General features: G+C 53.4%; 1 protein-coding gene across 8 annotated transcripts in view; it reads left to right on the forward strand.

Annotated features, from left to right (window-relative positions):
- The window catches only part of TPST2 (tyrosylprotein sulfotransferase 2), a 47,467-nt gene that overhangs the window by 17,037 nt on the left and 4,637 nt on the right, over window positions 1-25,793 (forward strand). For 4 of the 8 annotated variants that reach the window (XM_088019666.1, XM_088019661.1, XM_088019664.1 and 1 more), the window contains exons 2-5: window positions 13,580-13,651; window positions 17,984-18,889; window positions 21,544-21,760; window positions 25,387-25,437. In XM_088019666.1, the coding sequence (XP_087875792.1) occupies window positions 18,048-18,889; window positions 21,544-21,760; window positions 25,387-25,437 (1,110 nt within the window). In that variant the 5' untranslated portion in view covers window positions 13,580-13,651; window positions 17,984-18,047. Of the gene's footprint in view, window positions 1-11,121; window positions 11,312-13,579; window positions 13,652-17,983; window positions 18,890-21,543; window positions 21,761-25,386; window positions 25,438-25,793 lie in introns of those variants that run through there. The other 4 variants (XM_028124594.2, XM_028124591.2, XM_088019665.1 and 1 more) reach the window with 2 other exon arrangements.

Raw genomic sequence — 25,793 nt, forward strand, 5'->3', positions numbered from 1 at the left:
CTGGCAGGAAGCAGGAGGTGCCAAGGAAGGGCCCTGGTGAATCACGGAGATGCAGAGATGGGTGGCCCATGTGCTTGGGGTTTCACCCCCAAGGGCAGGCCTGGAAGGGGGGCGGGAGAGGACTGTGGGGACCGATCACCGTCAAGGACTTAATCAGCCCGTGTGTCCTCCCGCCCCCCCCCCCCCACGGAACTGTAGGCCACATGTGGTTGCTGAGCCCTTTCAGTGTGACTAGCGCGGCCGAGGAACTGAGTTTTTTATTTCAATTTAACTTAAATTTAGATCTCAAAACAGACACTTGATTCCATTCCTGGGAAACTTTTAAGCAAGTGCGGAACTATTTAGGGATGCGAATGTACGTTTTCAACTGTAAATTATGTGAACTCTAAATACAGATCAGATATGCCTACTGAAAAGTTGAATGTACACCCCAGATTTCAGACCTAGTACTAAGGGGGAAAAGAAGGGGAAATGTCTCATTAATCTTAATTTTTATATTGATTTTAAATGATATTTATATTTTATGTTGACTTTATTTAAATTTTCATATTGATTAACGGTAACATTTTGGATGGGTTGGGTGAAATGAAATCTAGAACCAAATTTCATCTTGCCGTTTTCTTTTTCATGTGACTTTTTTTTTTTTTTTTTAACGTGGCTTCTGGAAAATTGAATTCCACGTGTGGCTCACCCTGGATGTCATCTGGATGTCGCTGTTATGAATCCTGGGGAAGGGCTGGAATGTCAGGCCGAGGCTGAGGGCTTGTGGAAGGGTTTAGGCCAGGGAGCGACTGTGGTCAGGTTTCCATGGTTAGTTACACCCTCTGGCCACTGTGGTGAGAGAAGATTCTAGAGGATGGGATGAGCCTGGCCATGGGGAGACTGCATAGCCTGAAAGACTTGAGCTGGGGCCACAGAGAGATGCCCTGATGCCCCAGACAGATAGTCCACAGGCAGGTGACCAGGCTGGGCCCAGAGGGAGGAGGAGCCTTTGGGGAGGGGGCGGGTACATCCCGGGACTGACTGGTCCTTCAAAGAGGCCTCACAGCTAAGAGACTGCAGGAGTAATGTTGGCCACCGCGGGTCAACCTGCTTCTTCTGCTGGTCTCTCTAGACACCTGCCAGCCCCAACCTGGTCTTCCCCTGCCACCCCGACTGCAGCCCGCACCCCACTCAGGTTTGATACCCCACTTCCTGCTTCCCTGTCCTGCTCTCCACTGCTTAGCAGGCTGTGTGACCTTGAGCAAGTGGCTCTCCCTCTCTGGCGGCTGCCAGCTCTGCATGGCCTCACCCCTGTTGCACCTAGGGCATAGGAGAGATCTGTGATGCCCACGGATGGTAGATCTTCCTGGGTTGGATCTTTGGAGGGGTGACAGTGTGGAGCCCTAGGGGAGGGTGGGCATGGCATCCTCCCGTTCACTGGGTGGATTCTCATCTCCCATCTCTGGATTATGTCCCCGCTGCACCACTTTGGAAGCTGAGGCTCAGAGAGGTGAAGGGGCTCACCTAAGTCCACACAGCTCAACAGGGGCGGGATTCAGATGGGGAAGGCAGACCTTGTCAGTGCCAGGCAACCACTCCCACGACCACATCTCAGTGTTGGATCAAGGGCAAGGCGCTGCACTCTGTGTTCTCGTCTGTCGGGTGCGGCGGACAGCAGTGTTGACTTCAGCGGGTGGCTGCGAGGAGGGAGTAATTGAGGGAAGCAGCAGAGCGCCTGCTGCAGACGGGAGACAGGCCTCCTGATAGCGCTCCCGTTTGTTGGCTGATCCCTATGTTCCGTTCCTCCCAGCCACTCTGCAGTGAGTGGTGTGAGCCCACTCTCCGGGGAGGAACCTGGGGCCAAGATGTGCACCTAGTCAGTCAAAGCTGGGGCCCCAGCCGGCACCTTTGGGTGCCCTTTCCCACCCCTGCACGGGCCCTGTCCTCACACCAGGACCCCGACATTACCTCTTGTGCTCGACGAGGGCGGGCCTGCCCTGTCCCTCCCAGCCTGCTCCTCCGTCCTGGGTGACTGGACATGAACGGGCACAGGGCAGCCTCCCCGGGGGGCGGTCACGGATGCCCAGCCCACAGAGCCTGTTCCTCGGGAACTTTCCTTCCCTTGCTAGGTGAACTGTATGTAACCTTTCCGCCTTCCTGCTTTGAGTCATGTGCCGATAGCCAGAGTGGCCGGGCAGGAAGCTGGCAGGGAAGATGCCCGGGGCATGGCCAAATTCTGGGAGCCAGAGCTGGGCTCTCCCAGGTCACCAGCTGGTGTTGGTGGGTTCTGGGTCTCTGCCGAGACAACCAGACCTGGGTTCTGGTTGTCTCGACACCTTCCTTGTTCAGCCTCATAGCTGGAAAAGGGAGGAGCCACCAGCCTGACCAAAAAAGCAGCGTCTGACACACGAAGTTGGTACAGAAGGGGGGACCTTGCGGACGGCTGGCCGGAGGGTCTTTTGGGGCGCTTTGGCAGTTGCTGCTGAGATCTGAAGATGGCTGGCCCCCAGCCCGCCGACCCCTTTTTACATAGTTCCCTAGATCTGTGCTGCTCAAGTTTTAAGGTGCACGGGAATCCCTGCGGTCTGTTAAAATGCAGATTTGACGAACCTCCAGGAGGGACTAGCAGGCTTCCAGGGAGCTCTAGGGGACCTCTCAACGTGGGCACAGGGAGGCCTGTTCCTGTGTGATGGGGTGGGTTGCAGCAAAGATGAAAACAGCCTCAATGTCCCGCAGGGAGGCTTTGGCCCTGAATGGTGGGCTGTCCCTGTGGAGGGGGTGGGGGGATGCCCTGGAGCAATTAAAGGAGGGGGGACGATCCAGTCCGATCCATACGATCCATATGGGTCTTGTTTTATGTGAAGATGAGCACCCTCTGAGTGCGGGGTTTTGTTGTGTCATTAGCTGATGCGACCCGTGCTAGGCTGCATCTGGCCGGGCTATAGGGCACACACAGTAGGTGCTCAAACAGTGTTTTCCCGATGGCAGAACCAATGTGCTGGCATGGAAATACCTCCATGACCTAGCATGGCATGGACCACGCAAGTTTCAGAAGGATGCGTGTGGTCCGGGGGGCTGACCTAGACATCGTAGGATGCTTGGCAGCATCCCTCACCTCTACTTGTGAGATGACCCCTGCTCGTGACAATAAAAACTGTCTCCAGACATTGCCAGTTGTCCCCACAGGGGCACAGTTGGTCTGTGGTGGGGGTAATGGCGTGCGGATGGAAGGAAGAGGGGCGGACGGGTGTTCGGGAGGGTGGGAGAGAGGCTCGGTGTGATGTCCATTCAGATACAGGTTCGACTGGGACCCCCTGGAAAGAAGGGCAGGCGGCCCCTCCCCAAACCCATCAGTAGCAGTTGGAGACTTGGCTCCAGAGAGACTTCAGCTTCTCTGTTTTTTAAAAAATATGGAGATGATACCTGTGACTTGAATACTTAAGTAAATTTTAGAACTAGGAAGGATACAAGGACTTTTTCTAGAGTTGTGAGGGTTTAGCTTGTGGATCACTTGATGTTCACTGGCCCAACTGGCGCCCAGGAGGCCCACAGAACTGGAAATGGTGGGGGTGTGGCTTGTGGGAGCTGTGCCGGTTTTGCTCCACAGCACTAGCAGGATGGCCTAGGATGTGGAGCCTGCGACAGAGGACGTTGGCAGAGAAGGCTCCTGTAGATGGGCACTAGCTGCCAGGCTTGGGCAGCCTCAGAGTCATCTTGCACGTCTCTTGCTCAGATACCTGCCATGGCTCCCTAGTACCCAAGTCTGAATTTCCTTCCTGTGCCTCCTGGGTTATTATTCCATGCCCTTCAAAGGATTTTCCATGACATAACTAGATTCCAAATACTAATAATAGTGATAACTATAACAATAGGACCCAGAGCACCGACTGTTTTCAGGAACAGTACAAAGTGCTTTCCATGCATTATTTTATTTAATTCCTACGGAAACCATCTGGCACTGCTGCAAGTCTGATTCTCATTTTACATATGAGGGGACTGACGCCCACAGTAGTTGAGTGTCTTGCCCAAGGTCACGTAGCCTCTGGCCCTGCCCGGATCCTCAGCCTGACTCCAGAACCAGACTTTTAATCAGGAGGCCAGCCTACCTAATCTTGTTAGGAGAATGAGCCAGCACGATGCCCGCAGAGAGGAGGCTGGGTGTCTGGAGACCTGGGCCCAGGCCTAGCCTGCTCTATGACCTTGACCAGACTCTGCTCTCTGGGCTTGCCCTGGGCTTTCTCGAAAGGCTGGCTCTATAATCCAGGGCTGAAGGTCTCCAAATTAATGCAGCAAGCCTAGAAATCACCCTGGTTTCATTTTTCGCTTCTTTTCTTCTGTATCACACCATTGATACATATCCCCTGTAGGAGAGTTAGAAAATTCAGGGGGAAGAAAAGGAGAAATAAATGAAGTTCCAGTTAGCATTTTAGGGTGTGTCTTTCTAGAGTATTTTTCCAACACAAATATTTACCAGCGTGGGATCAGCCAATGTATCTGTCACTTAATTTACCTCGGATGTCTTGCAGGGTAATGAATTTTTTTTTTTAAGGCTTTATTTATTTGAGAGAGAGAGAGAGGAAGAGGGGGTAAGAGCAGAGGGAGAGGGAGAAGCAGACTCTGTGCTGAGCGTGGAGGCCGGTGTGGGGCTTGATCCCACGACCCTGAGACCGCGACCTGAGCCGAAATCAAGAGTCAGACACTCAACCGACTGGCGCCCCCAGGGTAATGAGTTTTTATAGGGTTTCATCCAGGTCTATTGTGGTTATACCATGGAATGTTTAATGAGAATATCTAATTAGAGATGATGATAATTTGATAGCTGGCGTTTACTGGAATCCTCCTGCCGGGTCCTGCCCTGAGCACTTGCCTCAACAGTCATCCCAGCAACCCTCCAAGGCAGGCCACTCAGCCCATTTGACAGATGAGGACAGTGAGGCTGTTGCCATGAACTGGCCCCAGGTCTCATGGCCCATCCTTGGCAGAGCTGAACGTGGACTGGGTCCCTCCTGAGCTGTCCATCCATGCCCTTAACCACTGTCGGGCCACCCCACCCCTCGCCTCATCTCCCGTGTTCTCTTTGAGGCGGACACGTGAGCTGGGTGCTGGCCAAGGAAGGAAGGAAGACCAATTAGGAGAAGCCACGGTAGTCTGCAGTGGCCCGATCTGCAGCCCTGGGGAGTGTTCCTGCTCAGAACAGCCCCTCCTCCTGGGCCAGAGAGCCACTTTGCCGTGGGAATTTGTCAGAGCCGTGTGGGGTGAAATCCAGACTGGCTCAACCGGACAGATTTCCCAAGACTTGAGTGTGTGGGTGGCCGGAGCGCCCATGGCTTCCAGTCCTTAAAGAGTTTCTGGGATGCCTGCTACCAGGCCACCTGCTGTGGTCACCCTGAGCAGTGGAGCCCTCCCACGAGCCTGAAAAGCGATTTCCGTCTTAAGGTTCAGAGAGGTTAGGAGCCTCGTCCAAGGTCGCCTTCACTGGCTCTTGTCATTGAGAGCCGGGAGCGTGGGGGCATCCTGGGCCGCATGCACTGGGGGCCCAGCTTGAGTCAGGGCATAGGTAAAGCACTTGGGAGGTATTATTTTACTCCCCCCCCACCGCCCCAGGAGGTGGCTGCTGCCTGTTCTCATTCTACAGATAAGGAAACTGACCTCTTCTGTCCTTTTTAAAATGCTGACCCTGAGCTCCTTTCTCAAGCGAAATCTTCCGTGGAGCACCCCCTGAGGTGTTGCATCAAAGAAGGTTCTAGCCGTTGAAGCTGGGTGTGGGGCAGGGAAGGGAGCCTCAGAGTTCAGCCACCCTCTGGAAGTCAGTGGCAGGGAAACTGAGTCTCAGAGAAGGAAGAGGCATGTCCTGGTGGCACGGCGCTTGGGCAGAGCGTGGAGGATTAGAAGCCCCTTCCCCTAGTCCTGGGTCAGGCAATGTTACTCCGTGCTGTGCCTTCCAGGCTGGTGGGCCCCGAAGGCCAGAGACTGGGTGTCTAAACTTTAACGTGCGGGGCGTGCGGTTTGGATACAGACAAGCCTGCCCTCTGCTCTTTCTCAGTGGAGCCTCCACCTCCCTGAATCCTGATGGCAGCCTTGCTCATAAGAATTGTTGGACACATTTTTATGGATGAGGAAGCTGAGGCCCAGAGGCAGGTGCACACCCAGCCTGGCTGAGTGTATGCGTGGGGCTTTGTGCACCGCTGGTGACTAAAACAGACACAGCTTGTCTGCTCCCCTACAGGGCCGTGTTCAGTGTCTGGGGCCAAGGTCGCTCTCACTCTGGTCCCTGGTACCCTCCACTCGCTTCGGACTTTTCATATCCAAGGTCACGTGCTGGCGTGTGTCGCCAGCGTGGGTGGAGGTCATGTTTCTTCCTAAGAGTCGTATTGCCTCCTACTTTTATTTATTATGTCAAGTCAAAACACCCAAGCCACGCTCTGGGCTATGCCCTCAAGCTTTTCCCTGCTGCTCTCGTGTTGGACCTCTGCCCAGGCCCCTCCCCAGGCACAGGAGTACCCCTCTCTGGCTCCTGGAGGCACAGTCTTTGGATGGCCTCCGAGGGGCCCGGGAGTTTCGATCAGGATTTCATTGACTCTGATTTAACATTTCCTCCAGGTGTCCGTGTAGGTGACAGATCCAGGCAGCGGGGCCTTGGTCACCGATAGAAACCACATGAATCTTTATATTGCTTGCCAGTGGCTACAGGTTATCTCTTCTCATCACTGCATGCACCTGGTGTTTGTCGTGGGGCCTGCCCTTAGATCGTATTTATTGTTTTAATAAACGAGCATGTAAGTTACTTTATCAGAGCATTTTTTGGTAATGCTGTCCTTAGCCAGATTTCACTATAACTGGGGTCCTTTTGATCCTCTGTATTTTATTCTACTTAAAAACACTCTTGAGGTGCCTGGATGGCTCGGTCGGTTAAGTGGCTGACTCTTTTGATTTTGGCTCAGGTTGTGATCTCAGGGTTGTGGGATCGAGCCCCATGTCAGGCTCCACGCCGGGCGTGGAGCCTCCCTAAGATTCTTTCTCTCCCCTCCCCCTCTGCCTCTCCCCCTGCCCCCCACCCTGGCTGCTTGTGCATGCTCTCTTTCTCTCTCAAAAAAAAAAAAAATAAATAAATACAACACTCTTCTCAGAAGGAGCCCATTGGTGTCACAGGGCAGCTGAAGGGGTCCGTGGCACAAACGGGTCAAAGGACCAGCTAGATGTGGGTCTGCGTCCTGACACTGCCCTGCACCACTGGGGCGGGGGGGCTAGCTTGGGTGAATGCTCAATCCAGGGCCCTAAGGAACATTTCCTTGAGCAGCGGGGGGGGGGGGGGGAGCGGCACTCGGCGAAAGGCAGATTCCCTGGGCCTCATCACATAACTTCCCAATCATAATGTTTGGGTGCAGGACCCAGGGGTCTGTGGCACGGGGGTTTGAGAACCAAAGAAAAGGGGAGAAACCACAGTGGTACAGTCATAGCGCCTGTTCCGAGCGCTGTCAGGTCATTTGTTTAATCCTCACAGCTCCTGTAGTATCCCCATTTCACAGATGAGAAAACTGAGGCACGGAGAAGTTAGGGAATCTATCTCCGTACCCTCCTACTCCAACAAGGGCTGCGTTGCTGATAATCAGCAGAACTAGAACTCCTACTCCAGTGCTCATTGCCCCACCCCTAGCGGCTTCTTGGCCCAGGAACGGAGACAGGATCTCCTGTGGGCCTGTATGTGTGTGGGCGCGTGTGTGCATGTGTGTGTCCTGTTTGCATTGTTTACCAGGCAGGGGCCCTGTGTGTTCCCAAGCAGGAAGCCCGGAGCAGGGGCCACACTGGGGGCGGGGGGTGGGGGGTAGAGGGGTAGGGGGGCAGGGCTGGGAGCCAGCGGCCAGGTGTCCGAGCTGGTCGCTACCCTGAGCGGCCACATGACAAATAGCTTCTCCGTCTGTTGTGCACTGGGTGGGGTAGGGTTTCGGGGAAGCGATTAAGAGCTTGGGTTCTGGCATCAGACAGACCTGGGTCCCATCCCAGTTCAGGGTCAGTTATCATCTTTTTGACCTTGAGCTAGACACCTCGCCTCTCTGAGCCTCTCCTTCCCCCTCCGTAAAACGAGGCTAATCATAGTGTCTTACCCCCAGGGTGGTGGTTAGAGGCAAAATGCCCAGAAGAGCACCAGGCACACAGGAATTTCTCTCCCTAAGTCTTCACTTGGCAACAGAACCAGATGCCAGATGATTCTGTGTGCATGCTTGTGCTGCTTTTTTTTTTTTTTAATGAACTATTTGTTTCCCCGAGTTGTACATTTTTCTCTTACCCACCAAAGGCTGGTGACCTGAGGCCTCCCACTGGTCCTTCTGGGATGGAGCCCAAAACCAAAATATACACCAGCTCCTCCCACTGGGGCAAATTGCATCTGCATTGCCTGGGCTTGCCCGAGCCCCTCTGGAGGCATGTGCTGCCCCAGCTGCGTTTGCAGCCTACGGACCAGGGGGTTGGTCATCTGTGGCCCTTGGGACAGACCTAGCTCGCTGCCTGATTTTGTAAATTGGAACATGTGCCTTCCTTGGTGCGTCGTGTAGAGCGACTTTCATGAATGGAAAAGCTGCCTCACAGACCGTGTGATCCACATGGCCGAGATCATTGGCTCTCCGGCCCTTTACAGAGGAGATTTGCTGATCCTGCCTCCCCAGGCCACCGGTGTTCCTTCCGTTCTTCGTCTGCTTGCCGTGAGGACAGTGCTGACGATATTAAATGCTAACGTTTTTGCGTTGTTCCACGTCGGGCTCGGTGGAAGATATGTAGTTCTTCAGGACTCTCTTTGGTCTGGGTGTTATTCCCATTTGTCAGGTGGGAACACTGAGGCTTGGAGAGCCACACCAGAGTGACACAGGACACCCAGCCTCTGAGTGGGGGAGCCGGGACATGAGCCCTGGGCCTCATCACTCCCTATCCCCAACTTGTGCCTACCAGGGGGCTGAACTGGGCCTCCTAGGGGGAGCTTGGACAGCACATGGGGGCCCCGCTTTGGTCATTCTTGGTAAAAAATGTGAAGATTTGGGTCTTCCTCCTGGCTCCCCTGCTTATCAGCTGTGTGGCCTTTGGCAGGTGATCCCACCTCTCTGAGCCCCAGTAAATAGGTGGTAATAAGGGAGGGTCAAAGGAGGTCATGGGGGTGGCGGGGTAGTGAGGACAACTTCAGTGATGTGTAAAACCCTTAGCTTAGTACCTAGCATACAATAAGTGCTCAGTAAGGGCGCCTGTGTTGGTCAGTCCATTAAGCGTCTCCCTTCGGCTCAGGTCATGATCCCAGGGTCCTGGGATGGAGCCCCGCATTGGGGGGGGGGGTCCCTGCCCAGCGGGGAGCCTGCTTCTCCCTCTCCCTCTGCCTGCCCCTACCCCTGCTTGTGCACACATGTTCTCTCTCTCTCTCAAATAAATAAATAAAATCTTTAAAAAAATAAATAAATGCTCACTAAGTAAGAACTAATACTTTTAATGTAGGGAGCCAGCCCACCTTCTCGTCTTCCCTTTTTAAGCACCGAGAATGAGCTTTTATGCTCAAGGATTATTTTTTGACCTCTTCCTCTTGCCCCTTTGGAATCTGGCTGGTTGCTGGTTTCCCTCCAGAGTGGGGCAGGCTGAGGTCTCTGATCCCCAGGGGCCTGGCCCCAGAGAACACCTGTCTCCTGTCTCTTCAGCTCTGGGGTCCGGGTGGTGAGGTCAGCAGGGTGGCCGGTAGCCATGGCAGTGGAATGTTTGGGAGCTGGCGCCCGCAGGGAGTTTGCGGGGCTGGTGGCTGAGTCTGCGCCCAGGGGCACCAGGCCACCCTCCAAGGCCACCCTGTAAGTTCAGTCGCCTGCCTGCTTTGCTGGCATCCTGTGCTCCATCCCCCGTCCCCAGCCCGGGGAACCTCTCAGCCTGGAGAAATCACGCTGAGTTAGAAAGTTCACACGAGCCTGAACCCAGACTGGTGTGGTCTCTGTAAATGTCACCTCCTTCTGCGACACCTTATGGCACGTCTCCCCGCCCCACTGTGGGCATTTCCTTCCAAGCATTTGTCACAGGAGTCATTATCCCACACGCAGCTTTCCTTGCTCCCCGCCGGGATGTCATCTCCATGAGGGCCGGGCCCTTTGTCTGCCACCCTCCATGTGTCCCAGCATCCCCATCAGTGCCTGGCACACAGTAGGTGTAAACGTTGGTGGAATGAATGAATGTGGGTCTAAAGGGATCTTGAACACCGGACAGCCCTCCCTCCGTCCGTCCCTTCCAGTGGTCATTCAGGGAAACCCATGGGCCAGTGCAGAGAGAGAGCAGAGTCCCTTCTGGCCTCCCCTGCTGCCCCCATTCTATGAGTCACGTGATGTGATGCCCAGGACGGCATCGTGGGGACATAGCCAGCTCTGGAAACTGACTCTTCTTCCTGCTGGATGTGTGGCTTCTGCAAACCACTTCAGCTCTCCGCCTTTCAAGCTCCTCACCCATCAGATGGAGATAAAAGGCCTCACCTTAAGAGCTTCTGCCCAGCATGAAATGAGAAAGGGAAAGGGCAATGGGTAAACAGCACTCACTGTTTGCCAGGCGCTGGTCCAACATTTTCTAACTTACTTACACCTCCCAGCACCCCTAGGAGGCGAGTTCCTCATTGGCACTGACCACACTGCAAATGCCCTATCAGATATTGCTGTCGTCCCCATTTTACAGATGCAGGAACTGAGGTTCAGAGAGGCTCAGTGACTTGCCTGAGGTCACACAGCCAGTAGCTGGTGGAGCTGCGATCGGAGCCAGGCCAAGCAGCCTGCCCCCCCCCCCACTATGCGTGGCATAGAATTCAAAAAAATACTAGTTGTTCTATTTTTTTATTCTAGAGAAAGGCAAGATGACAGCACCCTGAAAGTATGTCTTGAGGAGAAAGAAACATGTTATCACCAAGCACCACTCCTGGTGGCCTTTCCAGTCGTCGTATTTCCTTCTCATCTTTTTATCTTTTTGTGGTTTGTTTGCTGTTTGGTTCAGCTGAGGTGGCGGTTTTGCTCTTGGGCATAATTATGTGCATCCTGCCCCCACAAGGGCCTGTGTCATCCATAAACTGGAGAACTGGGGGAGGGATACCCTCCCCTCCCCACCCCACCCTGACACACGGGGCTCTTTTGAGGATGAAATGTGGTCTGGTGCCAAGTACACAGTGGTGCTTAATCAGTGCCGCCTTTCCTCCTACAAGAGAAGGGGGGCTTAGGGACCCCCATGCCCATGCATCTCATTTGTCTTCCAAGTCAGCGCCCTCCAGTAGAACTTCCTGCCAGTGATGGGAATGTTCCAGAGCGGGGGTCCACAAATTCATTCTATAAATGTCCAAATAGTAAGTATTCCAGGTTTTGCAGAGTGGGTAAGGTTTTTGTTGCTGCTTCTCTCCTTTTCCCTGGACCCCCTCCACTTCCCCTCTTTCCTCATCTCTTTCCCTTAAAAAAAGGTAAAAGCCAGTCTTTTTTTTTTTTTTTTTTAAGATTTTATTTATTTATTTGAGAGAGAGAGAGAGAACACGAGCAGGGAGGGGAGGGGCAGAGGGAGAGGGAGCAGACCCCCTCCTGAACAGGGAGGCCCGGATGATGCAGACGATGCGGGGCTCCATCCCAGGACCTTGGGATCATGACCTGAGCTAAAAGCCATTCTTAGCTCGAGGGCTGAAGGTTGGATTTGGCCCGAGGGGCTGCCGTTTGCTGACCCCGTCTCAGACCTGCCCTGTCCAGCGGGGTACCCGCCCGGCGCTCTGCGGCTACCAGGCACTTGAAATGTGGTGGGTTCACACAAGGAGCTGAATTTAAAATGTTCTTCATTTTACTTAATTTAAATGTAAATGCCTGACAAGTGCTCTGTGCCCCCCAGTCGACAAGCAGCTCTGAAGGACTCGAGGCCGTGGCAGCCCCCACCTACCAGCCTGTGGCTGCCAGGCCTCTCTCAGCGCTGTGGCATTTCAAGGGCCGCCCGAGGGCAGCTGGGCCCCAGCCATCTCCTCTCTGGCTGCAGGAAGCGCTTCAAGTGCCCTGTCCCTAATTGTTTTTATTTGTTGCAAGAGGCAGGCCTCCGCTGTGGGCCACCCAGGCCCCAGGAGCACCAAGGCCTATGTACTCTGAGGCTCAGGGGCGGGATGGGGGGGAGCACTGGTTGCTGTGGTAACACCTGGACCCCCCCACCCCTCCATCTGTGTACTGAGAATCAGCAGCCTGCTTTTGTGAGGATAGACACAAAATAGAGAGGCGAGGAGTGAGCTAAGAGGGAGCGAGGACAGAGAAATGCAGTAAAGGTCTTACACCCGGCGGATCTCCAGCACAGCCCAAAAGAAAGTAATCGTGGAGATTTCTGAGTGCTCGCTAGAAAAGGGCCATCGTGAGCTTTCAACAAATGACAACCCATTTTGCGGAACAGGAAAACTGAGGCTCAGAGGAACGATGATTTAATGTAGTCAGGGAGTCGTCCAACCGCAGAGCTGTGTTCTGAACCATCTCCATGTCCTGGGAAGGGACCAGGAGCCCCAGACTCCGCATGTGAGTCTGTGACATGATTTCCCTCGTGGGCCTCAGTCATCCCATCTGTAACATGGAGGGAGGTGAGAACCAGACTGGAACTCCCCACCCTGAAGGGTTGTGCACCAGGAGCCCATTGGTTCCACATCCGCCCCAGCTTCTTGCCAGACCCCGTCGTACTCATGGGCCCGTTCCTTTAGTGCAACGGTTAAGAGCCGGGTGTCTGGGGGCGCCTGGGTGGCTCAGTCGGTTAAGCGTCTGCCTTTGGCTCAGGTCATGATCCCAGGGTGTTGGGATCGAGTCGCGTGTCAGGCTCCCTGCTCATCGGGGAGCCTGCTTTTCCCTCTGCCTTTGCCCCTCTCCCTGCTCATGCTCTCTCTCTCTCTCTCAAATAAATAATTAAAATCTCGAAAAAAATGAAAAAAGAGCTGGGTGCCTGAGTCTCGCAGATCTGGATGGGGGTCCCGGTTCTGGAAGTCCCCTGGGTGAGTTGCTCTTCCTCTTGGGGTCTTTTTCTCTTCTTTAAAGGATCCTCATACTCTCCTCCGAGGGGGACTAAATGATACAAGGCACTCACATAGTAGGCATTTGGTCAGTATTAGGTGGCAGCCATAGGACAGTGTTCCACTCCGAGGGCGCCGTATTTATCCTACGCTAGGTATGTGGTACCCTTTTGGAGTTGGACAGTGTACAACCTGTTCAACCATACCCAGCAGCCCTGGATGGTGATTAGTGGTATAGTGGTGGTGGTTGTTGCTTATCCTTATATTTACTTTTCCTGAAGTCCAAGGTCCTTGGGCTGAAAGGAAGGGAGAACCCTGGCTGGCAGAGACCCGGGGGCTCCCTAAGGCAGCAGTGCCTTAGCTCACATTCTGAGCAGCGAGCCAAGTTCATTCCCGGTAGGACCAGGCCAGTTCAGACCCCAGCCGTGGCATTTGGGTTCAGATGGTCTCCCCGTGCACCCCAACTCGTCCCCCAGAATACTTCCCTCCAGAATCATCACCAGATGCCCACTGGGGAGCCTGACACCCTCCTCTGCCCCTCTGAGGGTTCCCAGCCCCTTCACAGCACCCACCCCTAATGCAGCCTCTCCTTTGCCTCTGCAGGGGTCAGCCGGCGGACAGTCTTGGCGAGGGGCCACAAGGGCTGGAACCCAGCAATGAGAGTGCCCAGGGGAGGTAAGTGCCTCCAGAAGGCCCCCAGAGTCCGGGCTCCTCCAGAGACTGCCCTAGAAAGAGCCGCTCCACTCCCCCAGCTCTGTTACTGGGCAGCCACACTCCCCTGGCTGGGGGTGTCCTCTCTGGTAGAAACGCTGTGCTAGACAGAGCTGGGTCGCAGCAGCATGCAGGGATGCGGGGGGCCGGCCTCTGCGGCTCTTCGTCTCATAGAGAGATGATGATCCTGGTGGTAGGAGAAGGCCAAGTCCCAAAGCGGGCAGGGGACTTGGGAGCAGATTCAGGGCACGGCCAGAATCCAAACCCTCTGCGTCCCATCTGCCCAGCGCTAGGGTTTTGGTCTGCTGGCTCAGCACCTCACCCAAAATTTCCCTGAACCTCATAATAGCTCCCTGAGAGAGGGTTATTATTATGATCCCCCCAGTTTTTGGAGGGGTGAAGTGCCTTGTCCAAGTCACCCGCTGGCAAGTGGCGGAGGCAGGATTTGAACCCGGGGCTGTAAGATGCCACGTCTGAGGCTCTCACCCACCATCCTCACTGCCGGGACACTGGGACACCTCCCTTGACAGGGTCCAGCGGGGTAGTGGAGGCAGAAGGCCCGTCCAAGTTCCCGGACTGGGTGCTCTTGCCCCTCTGGAGTTGGGGTCCCTGGCTGTGGATGGCCAGGAAGCTGCCTTTGGCTTTGTGGGTTCCCGGCTATTTCTCTCTGCCAGGTCACCCTCCTTTTTCTTCTCAAGGTGTCCCCCAGCTCTTTGCTGTCTTCTGCTCAGGGCTGACCTGTCTGCTTTGAGCTGTTTTCTTCTGATGACAGAGACGGGCCTGTGGCCGCGTCCTGTCTGAGGACAGCGAACAGCTCGGCCTCGGCCTGGCCAGTTCCAGGCCTGCCACTCTGGCCGTGCGACCGACCCCGAGCCAGTGGCTTCTTCTCTCTGAGCTGCTGAGGGCGAGGCTTCCCTTACCCCAGCGGTGGTAGAGATGGTTCCATTACATGACACATGGTCAAAGTTTTCGCCGTGCAAGAGCTTCATAAATGAGAAAACACAAAAATTGGGCGCCTTGTTTTAAAGTGTTATAGCCGCGGGTACCTGGGGGTGGCTCAGTTGGTTCAGTGTCTGAGTCTTGGTCTCAACTCAGATCTTGATCTCTGGGTCAGGAGTTCAAGCCCTGCCTTGGGCTCCACGTGTAGAACCTACTTAAAAAAAAAAAAAAAAAAATTAAAGTGTTGTAGCCCAATGGATGGTCAGTATTAAGCAAACCTGGTGTGTCAATAACGTTTTCCTCATTCCACCTATCTATTCTTCCAGGCCTTTCTCCCTGATATTTAGAATCCAAACCAGTTCCAACCCCAAACACAAGCTAGAGAGTACACACACACACACGCGCGCGCACACACACACGCACCCATACACACACGAGCATGTACACTGTACCTATCCTTTCTGGAAACAGCCTTCCCCAAGTACCCCTTTTCTTCCTGTCTCTGCACCCCCCCATTGCCTTCTGTTCCCCCAAAGCTCCATTCTCTCGCTCCCTGCCAAGTGTCAGGAGGAAAGGGTGGTGGCTCTAATTCAAACTAAAGTGTGATTGACTGTCCCCCAGAAGCACCAACACTGAAATCATAAACAGAATTCTAGTCTCAAGTCTAAGAGGAGGATTTTAATGAGCACTTGAATAAGTTGATGGGTCTTTGGAGAGATTTCCAAGTAGCTTTATGTCCTGTCCAGCCTGCCTTAGCCCTGAGTAGCTCTGGAATCAGATTTCCCCATCCCAGACCCTGAATTCAGGGCACCAGGGAACCCCCACCACTGTCGGCGGCATAGAACTGATTCGGTTTTCTGGGGAGAGGGTCCCAGCCATTTCCCGATGCTCCCAGAGGCCAGGGACCCCAGGCTGAGATTAATCCGTGCTGTGTCAGTCGCTTCTAGAACCCTCCCAGCGGCATTTGAGGTCAGTGCACCCCACCCCTCTCTGCAGCCAGGAAGCTGTGGTTTACGTGGGGGAAGTGACTCTTCCAAAACCACATGGTCAGGAAATGCTGGGGCCTCTCAGCAGTTTGGACCCCAGGGCTGAGATTGTGCGTTGCATGTTGATTTCCTACCTGCTACAGCCCAGGCAGCCCAGACCTTTGTGGGTGGATCCGTGTGGCTGCAAACAGGGTCCTTTGGTGGTTTTGGCTGAACCTCATGTCCTTCGAGAAACACCGGCTCCCGCTCCCTTCCCACAGACCCTGGCTACAAGTAGCTCCCCCACCGTGCTGCGTTCTTCCCCTGACTGCCTTCGCACTGACTGTTCCCTTTGCCGGGAACACCCCCCTATCTCTTCCCCACCTGGCTGTTTGAAAACCAGCCATCTGCTAGTCAGACTCGGCACGAGGGCCAGCACCTGCAGGAAGCCTCCCCTCATCTACTCAGGTAGAGCCCGTCACCCCCTCCAAGGTATGGCTCCACAGTGTGGGCAGACTTGGGGGTGGAGGCTGTGTCTCTTGGCTCCCTAGCCTAACTCCCGGCACGCAGGAAGTACTCGCTGAATGTGGGAATAAAGAAATAGCCAATGATCATGGCAGAGACCACTGATAATATCCTTCCAAATGCTCCCTACATGCAGGCGCATTCCTCAGTTAAGGGAGTCGTGTAATGGTCGTGCCAGCCCTTTGAGGTTGATCCTCTTGGACCCATTTTACAGATGAGGCTCAGAGAGGTGAAGTGTGGTGCCCACGCTCACACAGCCACACAGGAAGGGGAAGAGCTGGGATTCGAACCCAGGCCTGCCTGCCTCCTCGAATGCTCACAGACCTCAAGACCTCACTTTGATTCTGGAAAGACGTGGGAAAGGCAAAGGAGGGGACTTGAGGATAAACTAGGGAGGAGGGCAGGCCTGTCATTTGAGGTGACTAGAGAAGGGGGTGGCTGAGCTGGGTGGGCCCCGCTTCCCGAAACAAGCCCCAATTTGAAGAATTGCCACTGAAGTCTGATCATCGTCCCTGGGAGGCATGAGGAGTGTAGGCTCAGGCTCGTAATTCATTTCCTCCGTCATCCCCTGCCCCTGTCCCCACATCACCCTCACTGTCCCGGCATCCCTGAGCCTCCCGAGGACCAGGACACCAGCAGGAGCCTCCTCCCTGACCTCCCTGCCTCCATTCTCACCCCTGTGGGCCCTCTCTCCGGGGGCTGCCCTGAGAGTAAGTCCAGCTCCCTCCCCTGTCCCCTGAGAACTTGTGTGGCTTCTGTGCCCCCCAGTTTTTCCCTCTCCCTCCCTTCTGCCTCCTGAGGTTCTTGAACACCCCCACACCCTCTCCCATCTGGGGCTCTTTGCATTCGCTGTTCCCTCTGCCTGGAGCACTCCTCTCCTCCCACACATCTTCACATGGCTCCTTCTCATCCAGGACTCAGCTTGAATGCCACCTCCCCCGAGAGGCCCTCCCTGACCTCCCTCCTCCTTCCCCTACTTGATCCCTCCCACTGTGTAAGCTTGGGGGGGGCGGTTTAAAACCCTGTGGCTATAGCTTGTGTACTGTCACTTCCCCCACTAGGATGCGAGCTTCTTGAGTTCAAAGGCCCTGCTGTCTTATCCGCTTTCCTGTCCCCAGCACTGAGCGCGGTGCCTGGCGCCTTTTTATACTTAATACCCATTTACTGAATGAAGACCGAGTGAATGTGTAGTGATTCCAGAAGAAGCCCAGAACAGGATGGGATATTCCACACCGTCTCCTGGCCGGCAGTGTGGTCCTTCAGAGCAGGCCGGCCTGGGCAGGAATTATTGGGCCCCAGCTCTGCTGCTCCCCAGCTGGGTACTCCTTTCCTCCTCTTTCTTTCTTTTTTTAAAGATTTTATTTATTTGACAGAGAGAGCACAAGCAGGGGGAGTGGCAGGCAGAGGGAGAGGGAGAAGCAGGTTTCCCGCTGAGCAGGGAGCCCGATGCAGGACTCGATCCCAGGACGCCGGGACCATGACCTGAGCCGAAGGGAGATGCTTAACCGACTGAGCCACCCGGGCGCCCCTTTCCTCCTCTTTCTACGACTCTCATGTCCTAGCGTTTCTGGCCTCGCCCTGCTCCTTCAACCAAGGCACATGCCCCAAATCCTTACCGAGCATGTGCGAGGTGCCAGGCTCTGTGCTAGGCCCTGGAGAGACAGCCAGGAACAGAACATGCAAAAACTGTGCCCTTGCCAAGTGGATATGCTGCTGAATTCGGACATTCCAGAGCATTGTTAAATGTGGAAACATTTTGAGAGTCGGTTTCAGAGTAATTATGACTCTCCACCCGTCAGATGAAGCCTGCGATGGGGGTGTGTTTGGTTAGGGCTGGCGGCTGACAGGCGTCCCTCTCTCTCCCCAGATGCGAGCCCCGCCGGCCCCCCGCTGACCTGTCGCTGAAGCAGGCTCGCCACCCCAGGCCCAGCATGCGCCTGTCGGTGCGGAGGGCGCTGCTGGTGGCCGGCTGCGCCCTGGCCCTCGTGCTGGCGGTCCAGGTGGGGCAGCAGGTGCTGGAGTGCCGCGCGGTGCTGGGGGGCCCGCGCAGCCCGCGGCGGGTCATGCGTCCGGAGCAGGAGGACCTGGTGATGGTGGGCGCGGACCACGTGGAGTACCGCTACGGCAAGGCCATGCCGCTCATCTTCGTGGGCGGCGTGCCCCGCAGCGGCACAACGCTGATGCGCGCCATGCTGGACGCCCACCCCGAGGTGCGTTGCGGCGAGGAGACGCGCATCATCCCGCGCGTGCTGGCCATGCGCCAGGCCTGGTCCAAGTCCGGCCGCGAGAAGCTGCGGCTGGACGAGGCGGGCGTGACGGACGAGGTGCTGGACGCCGCCATGCAGGCCTTCATCCTGGAGGTGATCGCCAAGCACGGTGAGCCGGCGCGCGTGCTGTGCAACAAGGACCCCTTCACGCTCAAGTCCTCCGTGTACCTGTCGCGCCTGTTCCCCAACTCCAAGTTCCTGCTGATGGTGCGGGACGGCCGGGCGTCCGTGCATTCCATGATCACCCGTAAGGTCACCATCGCGGGCTTCGACCTCAGCAGCTACCGTGACTGCCTCACCAAGTGGAACAAGGCCATCGAGGTGATGTACGCCCAGTGCATGGAGGTGGGCAAGGACAAGTGCCTGCCCGTGTACTACGAGCAGCTAGTGCTGCACCCCCGGCGCTCCCTCAAGCTCATCCTGGACTTTCTGGGCATCGCCTGGAGCGACGCCGTCCTGCACCACGAGGACCTCATTGGCAAGCCCGGTGGTGTGTCCCTGTCCAAGTGAGTGGAGACCTCGCCCTCTGCCCAGCCCCCTGGCCTGGCTCAGAGGCAGTAGGTGGGAGGAGTAGCTCTGTCTCTCTGAACTGTGTGGCCTTGGGCAAGTCACTGTGCCTCGCTGAGCCTCAGCCTTCTCTGCGGGCATGGAAAAGATCTGGGAAGAGAGTGGTTAAGAGCAAGCCTTGAATTGTGCCTCCCCCTCGTAGTTCTGTGGCACTGACCAAGTCACTGGGCCTCTGTTAGCCTCAGCTTCATTATCTACGAAAGTGGGGCCATCGGCCCTTCCCTTTTCCGAGAGAATCAGCAGGCTTTGAATGTGCTTTGTAGTAAGCCGTTGTGGGTAAAGGTTAACTTAAGAACACCGATCTGGAACCAGGTTGTCTGGGTTCCCATCCCAGCCCTGCCCCTTCCTGGCTGTGTGACCTTGAGCAAGTGTCTCAACCTCTCTGTCCCCCATTTCCTTATCTGTAACATGGGGCTGTAGTCTATAAACCTTCTAGCTCCCTATGAGCATCAGATAAGTTCATGCATGTTAGGTGCTATTATTCCTATTATTATTATTATCATCTTAGCATTGACATGGCTTTTATTGGCACACACATTATCCTCACCCTCATTACCATGGAGTGAGTGCCTGAGGTGTGGCAAGCACTCAGTTAAGCCCCCAACACACATTATGCCTTTAGTCCCCCACAGCAGCCTGAGGACATAAGAACTGCTCCTATCCCCATTTTACAGATGAAGAAACTGAGTCTCAGAGAGAAGTTACCTAAGGCCACACAGCTGGCAAAGTGTGGTGCCAGGATTTGAACCGAGGTCTGCTGGGGAGTCCGGAGCCTCTGTTGTCAAGCTCTCTACATCCGGGGCCCCTCCTCTTTCCCTCCTTCTGTCTCTCGCTCTCCGCATTCTTCCTTTGGGGAGCTGTCCTTCTCCTGAGACCCAGAGTGTGTGAGCAGTGCAGGATCAGAGTGTGCCGTCTCTCTGTCTCCATTCTGATCAGGCCCAGGCACCCCTGAGATGCTGGAGCTGGGATTTTGTAAATTATCATGACCAAAAAAAATCAGATGACTGTAGGAAGTGAAAGGAGAAAACAGCCTACAATCCCACCATGCAGATGTTGACCCAGGATGCACTGGTTCTTTGTCAGGGGCTGTGCAGAAAACCAGAGCCCTCCTGAACCCGAACATGTCTCCCTGTAACCTTTTTTCACTTTGTGTCTGGGACCACTCGCCCGTGGCACCCCGCCTGCCACTGTGACATCATTTTGGACAGCTGCATAATATTCCACTCCGCGGAGCACAGCGTTCTATTCAACATCCCTTATTTGTGGACACATGGGTTATTTCCAGCTTTCTTTACTCCTATCCAAGCACTGCTCCCATCAGTGTCCTGGGATGTCTGCATCTGTGTCATTTCTGCCTCACACAGTCCTGGAGATCCAGGGCATGGAAAGGCCATGCATATATTTGAGGTCTTTGACACAGTGATCCGGGTTGAGATTTCCATCCTGGTCTGCAGACTCCAAACCCATAGCTCTTCCCACCCATCCCCACCCTTCACCCTTCCCTCTCTCTTCCCTCCCGGTCCTGGCCTCTTTTTGCCACATCTTTCTTGTTTCCGTTCTTCTTCCCAGTTTATCTCTTAGTTGGGATGGAAGCATCTAGAAATAGACCGTGGATCCTGGGAGTTCCCTGCCCTCCATCGTACACGGCCTTTGACCTGTGATCGGTAGGGTCCTCGTGATTCAGATGGCTGGGTGAGCCCATCATAGGGGAGCGTGGAGAAGCACATCTGACAGGATGATTGTTCGTTGTCCTAGCCAAGGGTGAAAGCAACGGAAATGGCCATCTTTAGGGGCATGGGAAAAATAAGCTGTGGAGGTATGCTGCATAACTGGAGAAAAGAATGTGGCATCGGGTACAAAACAAAGTCATAAACCAAAACGTACAGCGTATGATTTTTGCTTTAAAAACTGCAAACAAAGCTATAGGCTTTCCGTGTGTGCGTGAGAGAGAGAGAAAGCGAACACCTCCTGAGACCTCACAATGTGCCATATGCCCCTCTGAGATTAACTCATTTACTCCCCAGAACAGCCCGGTGAGGTGGGTTCTATCTACAAGTCCCCATTTGTAGATGAGGACTAATGAGGAGGCTCAGGGAGGTGAAGTAACTTTCCAAGCCACACAGCCAGTGTGGGTCCAGCTGGCGTTTGAACCCTGGCTCCTGAGCCTGCCCTGAGCCACTCTCCTGTATAAAACACAGAAAACGGATTGAGAGGGTGGACCCCCACCAGATGCTAAGACGAGGTCCCTGTAGGGAGCTGCTGCTGGGAGTGGTGACCACTCTTCTTAGCCTTAGCATTTGTGTTTTACAATTATTTCTCAAGAACAAAATATCCATCTTAGTCACAAAAACAAAATGTTATTTTTAAAAAGTCATGACATCAAGGAAGCAGAATTTTAAGTGCGCACTGCCTAATACTATCTTCCGGTTTCTCACCGCACGCTCTTATCCCCAATGTACAGAGGAGTTACGAGGAGGCCAAGCGACTTGCCTGCAGCCTCATAGTCGAGGGGGCACAGCTGCCCCAGGGCCCGGTACCCCCAGCCTGCCCGGCTGCCCCAGGTGCCATCCGGGTCTCCCTGTGCCCCGTGCAGCCTGTTCTTTCTCCCCAGGATTGAGCGATCCACAGACCAGGTCATCAAGCCTGTGAACCTGGAAGCGCTCTCCAAGTGGACTGGCCACATTCCCGGGGACGTGGTGAGGGACATGGCCCAGATCGCCCCAATGCTGGCTCGGCTCGGCTATGATCCCTATGCAAACCCGCCCAACTACGGCAACCCTGACCCCATCGTGATCAACAACACACACCGGGTGAGTGCGTGCGCACGTGCGGAGATACACTCTCGGCCTGCAGCAGGGATGGGACATGGCTAATCCTATGATCGCTTGTATTTCCATTTTCACTTGGGCCGCAAGGAAGCTCAAAACCAACTGGTAGCCTGTCTCTCACACTAGAGCATCAACAGTGGGTCTGTTTGTGTACTGATTTCAACCGGTTTCTCTGTTCCTGTTCACCCTTTTCCCACTGTGTCCCTAGCTGGCTGTCTGTAAGCATGTCAAGTCTTTGTTGAGCCCGAGTATGAATAAACTGTTGGTCCTTTTATTGCCCCCATAAATTTTAATGTTGATTTCTCAGATAGATGTGAGCTCGGGGCAGTTTAAAGTACTTCTTAAGCTCTCCTTAGTTGAGACAGTTAAGGAAAATGACTTCGATGAGATGTTTTTGAAGCATTAAAAGTCAGCTAATCCTGCATAAAGGAACAGTCAGCAAGTTCATGGTCTTATTTACATGTTGCTGTCACAGCTTCTGGTCTCCTTTCGGTGGGGTGTTGTGACTTCCTTAGAGGCATTGAGTTAGTGAAAGTATTTGAGCATGGGGCCCAGGCCTGAGGACAACGGGCCCTGCTAGTGCTCACACCATCAAGACCCGAGTCTTAATTCCAGCTACGCCCAGCATTTCCAAACACATGCTGATTTTAGAAAGTAAACAGTTCTTTTTTTTTTTTAAGATTTTATTTATTTATTTGAGAGAGAGAGAGAGAGACAGCATGAACAGGGGGCCTGACACAGGGATTGATCCCAGGACCTTGAGATCCTGACCTGAGCTGAAGGCAGATGCTTAACCGACTGAGCCACCCAGGCGTCTCAGAAAGTAAACAGATCTTATGTTGAAGAGCCAAGGAAGAAGGTCAGAACTTCTGTCACTTCCCCTTTAATTCTTTAGTGACTCAAGGAGAAAGACTCCCGTTTGGTACTAACAAGGCTTCAACGCCTCTCCCACACAAGGCAGGTTCTCCTAACCCTGAGCTTTGGGGGCTTGGCCCTTGTGATTAAAGCGGGTCTCAGCGTTTCCTCTCTCCCTTGACTGTGGATTTTGCAAATCTGTGAATTTTGCCAACATCTATTTGTGGAAATACTCAGAGATCCACTGGAAATGCACAGGCCGTGTTGATAGTGTGAATATTCGCAACCTGGATATGGCCTATTTTTTATTATTCAATTGTTTTAAGTCTTCATTATGTTTATTTTTTAAGAGTATTGTTTAGGCTGTACTTAATGTGTTTCATACACTTATTCTGCACATACGCTGTATTTCATAAAATATTTATATATATTGCATGTATCTTCATATAAAAAAATCAATTAGCTGGATTAAAAAGAATAAACAGCAGCTGGAAGTGATCTTGAACTCCATCCCCCAGGCGCCAGGGTGAGGACCGCAGTGACAATGGGCTCTCCTTACCCTGTGTTCTTAGCCAAGGGCCCAGCGGCAACTGCTCTTAAGTCTTTTTAAAAGGCGGAGGCCCAGGGCACCTGGGTGCCTCAGTGGGTTTAGGGACCAACTCTTGATTTCGGCTCAGGTCATGATCTCAGGGTCTTAAGATCGAGCCCCAGGTTGGGCTCTGTGCTCCGCGGGGAGTCAGCTTAAAGGTTCTCTCTCTCCCTCTCCCTCTCCCCCTCTTGCTTGCTCTCACACACTCGCTCTCTCTCAAAAAAAAAATAATAATAATAATGCTTAGTAAATAAATAAAAGGCGGGGGCCCCTGGCCTTGTCCCAGGATGCCAATCAGAAGCTCCCAGAGTAAAGCCTGACCTTGCATATTGTATACAAATTTAAACATTTTGATGCACAAGATCAACTTTCTGAGCCTCTGTCTTCCACTTGTTTCAAAGGGAAAATGTCCCTGGTTTCTTCCCAGGGGCTGCCCGACACTTGTTTAGTCTTTATGGTAGTTTTGCTAGTACCGCAAAGATAGGGGCCCTCATTGAAAACCGCGCATGCGTGTGTGCGTGCGTCTCTGTAGACACCGGGTGTCCCTGTGTAAGATCCCGCGGTGCGGGACGCTCAGGCAGTGGGAGGTCCCGAGTGCTAATGAACTTGTCTGCACCTACCCTGTCGGTTGCAGCTGCCCGCCACTAACCTCCTGTGGCCACGGGATGTGACTAGTAAAATCTGACTGGTCCAGATGAGAGGCGTTGTGTAAACTACATTGTGTAAGCTATGCACAGGATTTTGAAGTCCTGGTAGCAAAGACAGTATGTCAACTCGTGAATCATTTTTATATTAATTATATGTTGAAGTATGAATATTTTAGATATCTCAGGTTAGATGAAAGATAGAACTGGAAGTTGGGCGCCTGGGTGGCTCAGATGGTTAAGTGTCTGCCTTCGGCTCAGGTCATGATCCCGGGGTCCTGGGATCAAATCCCACATCGGGCTCCTTGCTCAGCAGGGAGTCTGCTTCTCCCTCTCCCTCTGCCTCTCCCCCTGCTTGTTCTCTCTCTGTCTCTCTTGCAAATGAATAAATAAAATCTTTAAAAAAAAAAAAAAAGATAGAACTGGAAGTTTTTCACTTGATTCACTTTTTTGGGGTCCTTTTTTTTTAATATGACTATTAGACAACTTAAAATTGCATAGTTAGTTCACATTACCTTCAATCGGACGGTGCTGGTCTCTATGGTGGCTTATATATGGAGAGATAGTGGAAAAGCCTGGGGTTTTCTTTGCCCCAGCTGTGCCCTCTGCCTGGCATGCTTTTCCTTCAGAGCTCAGCTTGGCTGATTTTCCTTGTCACTGAGGGCTCGGCTCAAAGGTCACCTGTTCCGAGAGGTCCTTTGGGACCACCTCAAAAGAAGCCCTTTAGTCACTCCTGATCACATCCTTTTGTTTTATTTTCTTTACAGTACTTCCCATGGTTTGATATATTCTTCTTTTTTTTTTTAATTTTTATTGTTATGTTAATCACCATATATTACATCATTAGTTTTTGGTACAGTGTTCCATGATTCATTGTTTGTTCATAACACCCAGTGCTCCATGCAGAACGTGCCCTCCTCAATACCCATCACCAGGCTAACCCATCCCCCCACCCCCCTCCCCTCCAGAACCCTCAGTTTGTTTTTCAGAGTCCATCATCTCTGGTTTGATATATTCTTGTTTGAATTTATTATTTGTGGATCCTCTGGCTCCCTCTCTAGAATGGAGGCTCCAGGAGAAAAGGAATTTTAATTGTCTGGTTAATATTGTACCTCTAGAGCTTAGAATAATGCCTGAAATAAGAGGAGCTCAATAAATGTTGGATGAATGGATGGGTGGATGGATGTGTGTACGGATGGATGGATGGCTAGGTGATGAATGGGTAGATGGATGGATAGATGGGTGGATGGATGGGAGAGTAGAAAGTTGGGAGAGTGGATGGATGGGTAGATAGGTAGGTGGATGGGTGTATGAATGGGAGGGTGGGTGGGTGGGTGGATGGGTGGATGGATGGATGGATGGACGGACGGATGGATGGATGGGAGAGTAGGTAGATGGGTGGGTGGGTTGATGGCTGAATAGGTGGGTGGTAAATGGGTGGATGGGAAAGTAGAGGTAACAGGATGAATTTTATTTTTTGATCATTTCCATAATAGAGATGCTTTGGTTCTCTTTCCTAGGTCTTGAAAGGAGACTATAAAACACCAGCCCATCTGAAAGGATATTTTCAGGTTAGAAACCCCAAGGGGAATTCTGAAATCTGTTTATTGGACTGTCCCACTAGCTTGTGGATGCCCTTGGACACTTCGCTTCTCTAATTTGGTTGATCATTTCCTTATCAGAAAATTGGGTTGGGGGAGGGTGGGTCGGCCAGGGGCCCTCCAAGTGTCTTATCCAGCTGGGGCCAGAGAGCAGCCCTTCTGCCCGTGCTCCTTCCATCGCCTTGTCTCCTGGCTTGAGAGCAGTTGGAGGGATTGGTGGGGGCTTTCTGTCGAACTCTCTGTCTCTAGCCTTAAATTCAGTTTTATATAAAGTGGCAGTCCCCAAACACGACCCAGCCTGGAATTTTCATCAGGCAACCAAAAAC

Source organism: Eumetopias jubatus, unplaced genomic scaffold (assembly GCF_037043125.1).
Source record: "Eumetopias jubatus isolate StellerSeaLion01/CBP00866 unplaced genomic scaffold, mEumJub1_p1.0 scaffold_16, whole genome shotgun sequence".
Classification (NCBI taxonomy): Eukaryota; Metazoa; Chordata; class Mammalia; order Carnivora; family Otariidae; genus Eumetopias; species Eumetopias jubatus.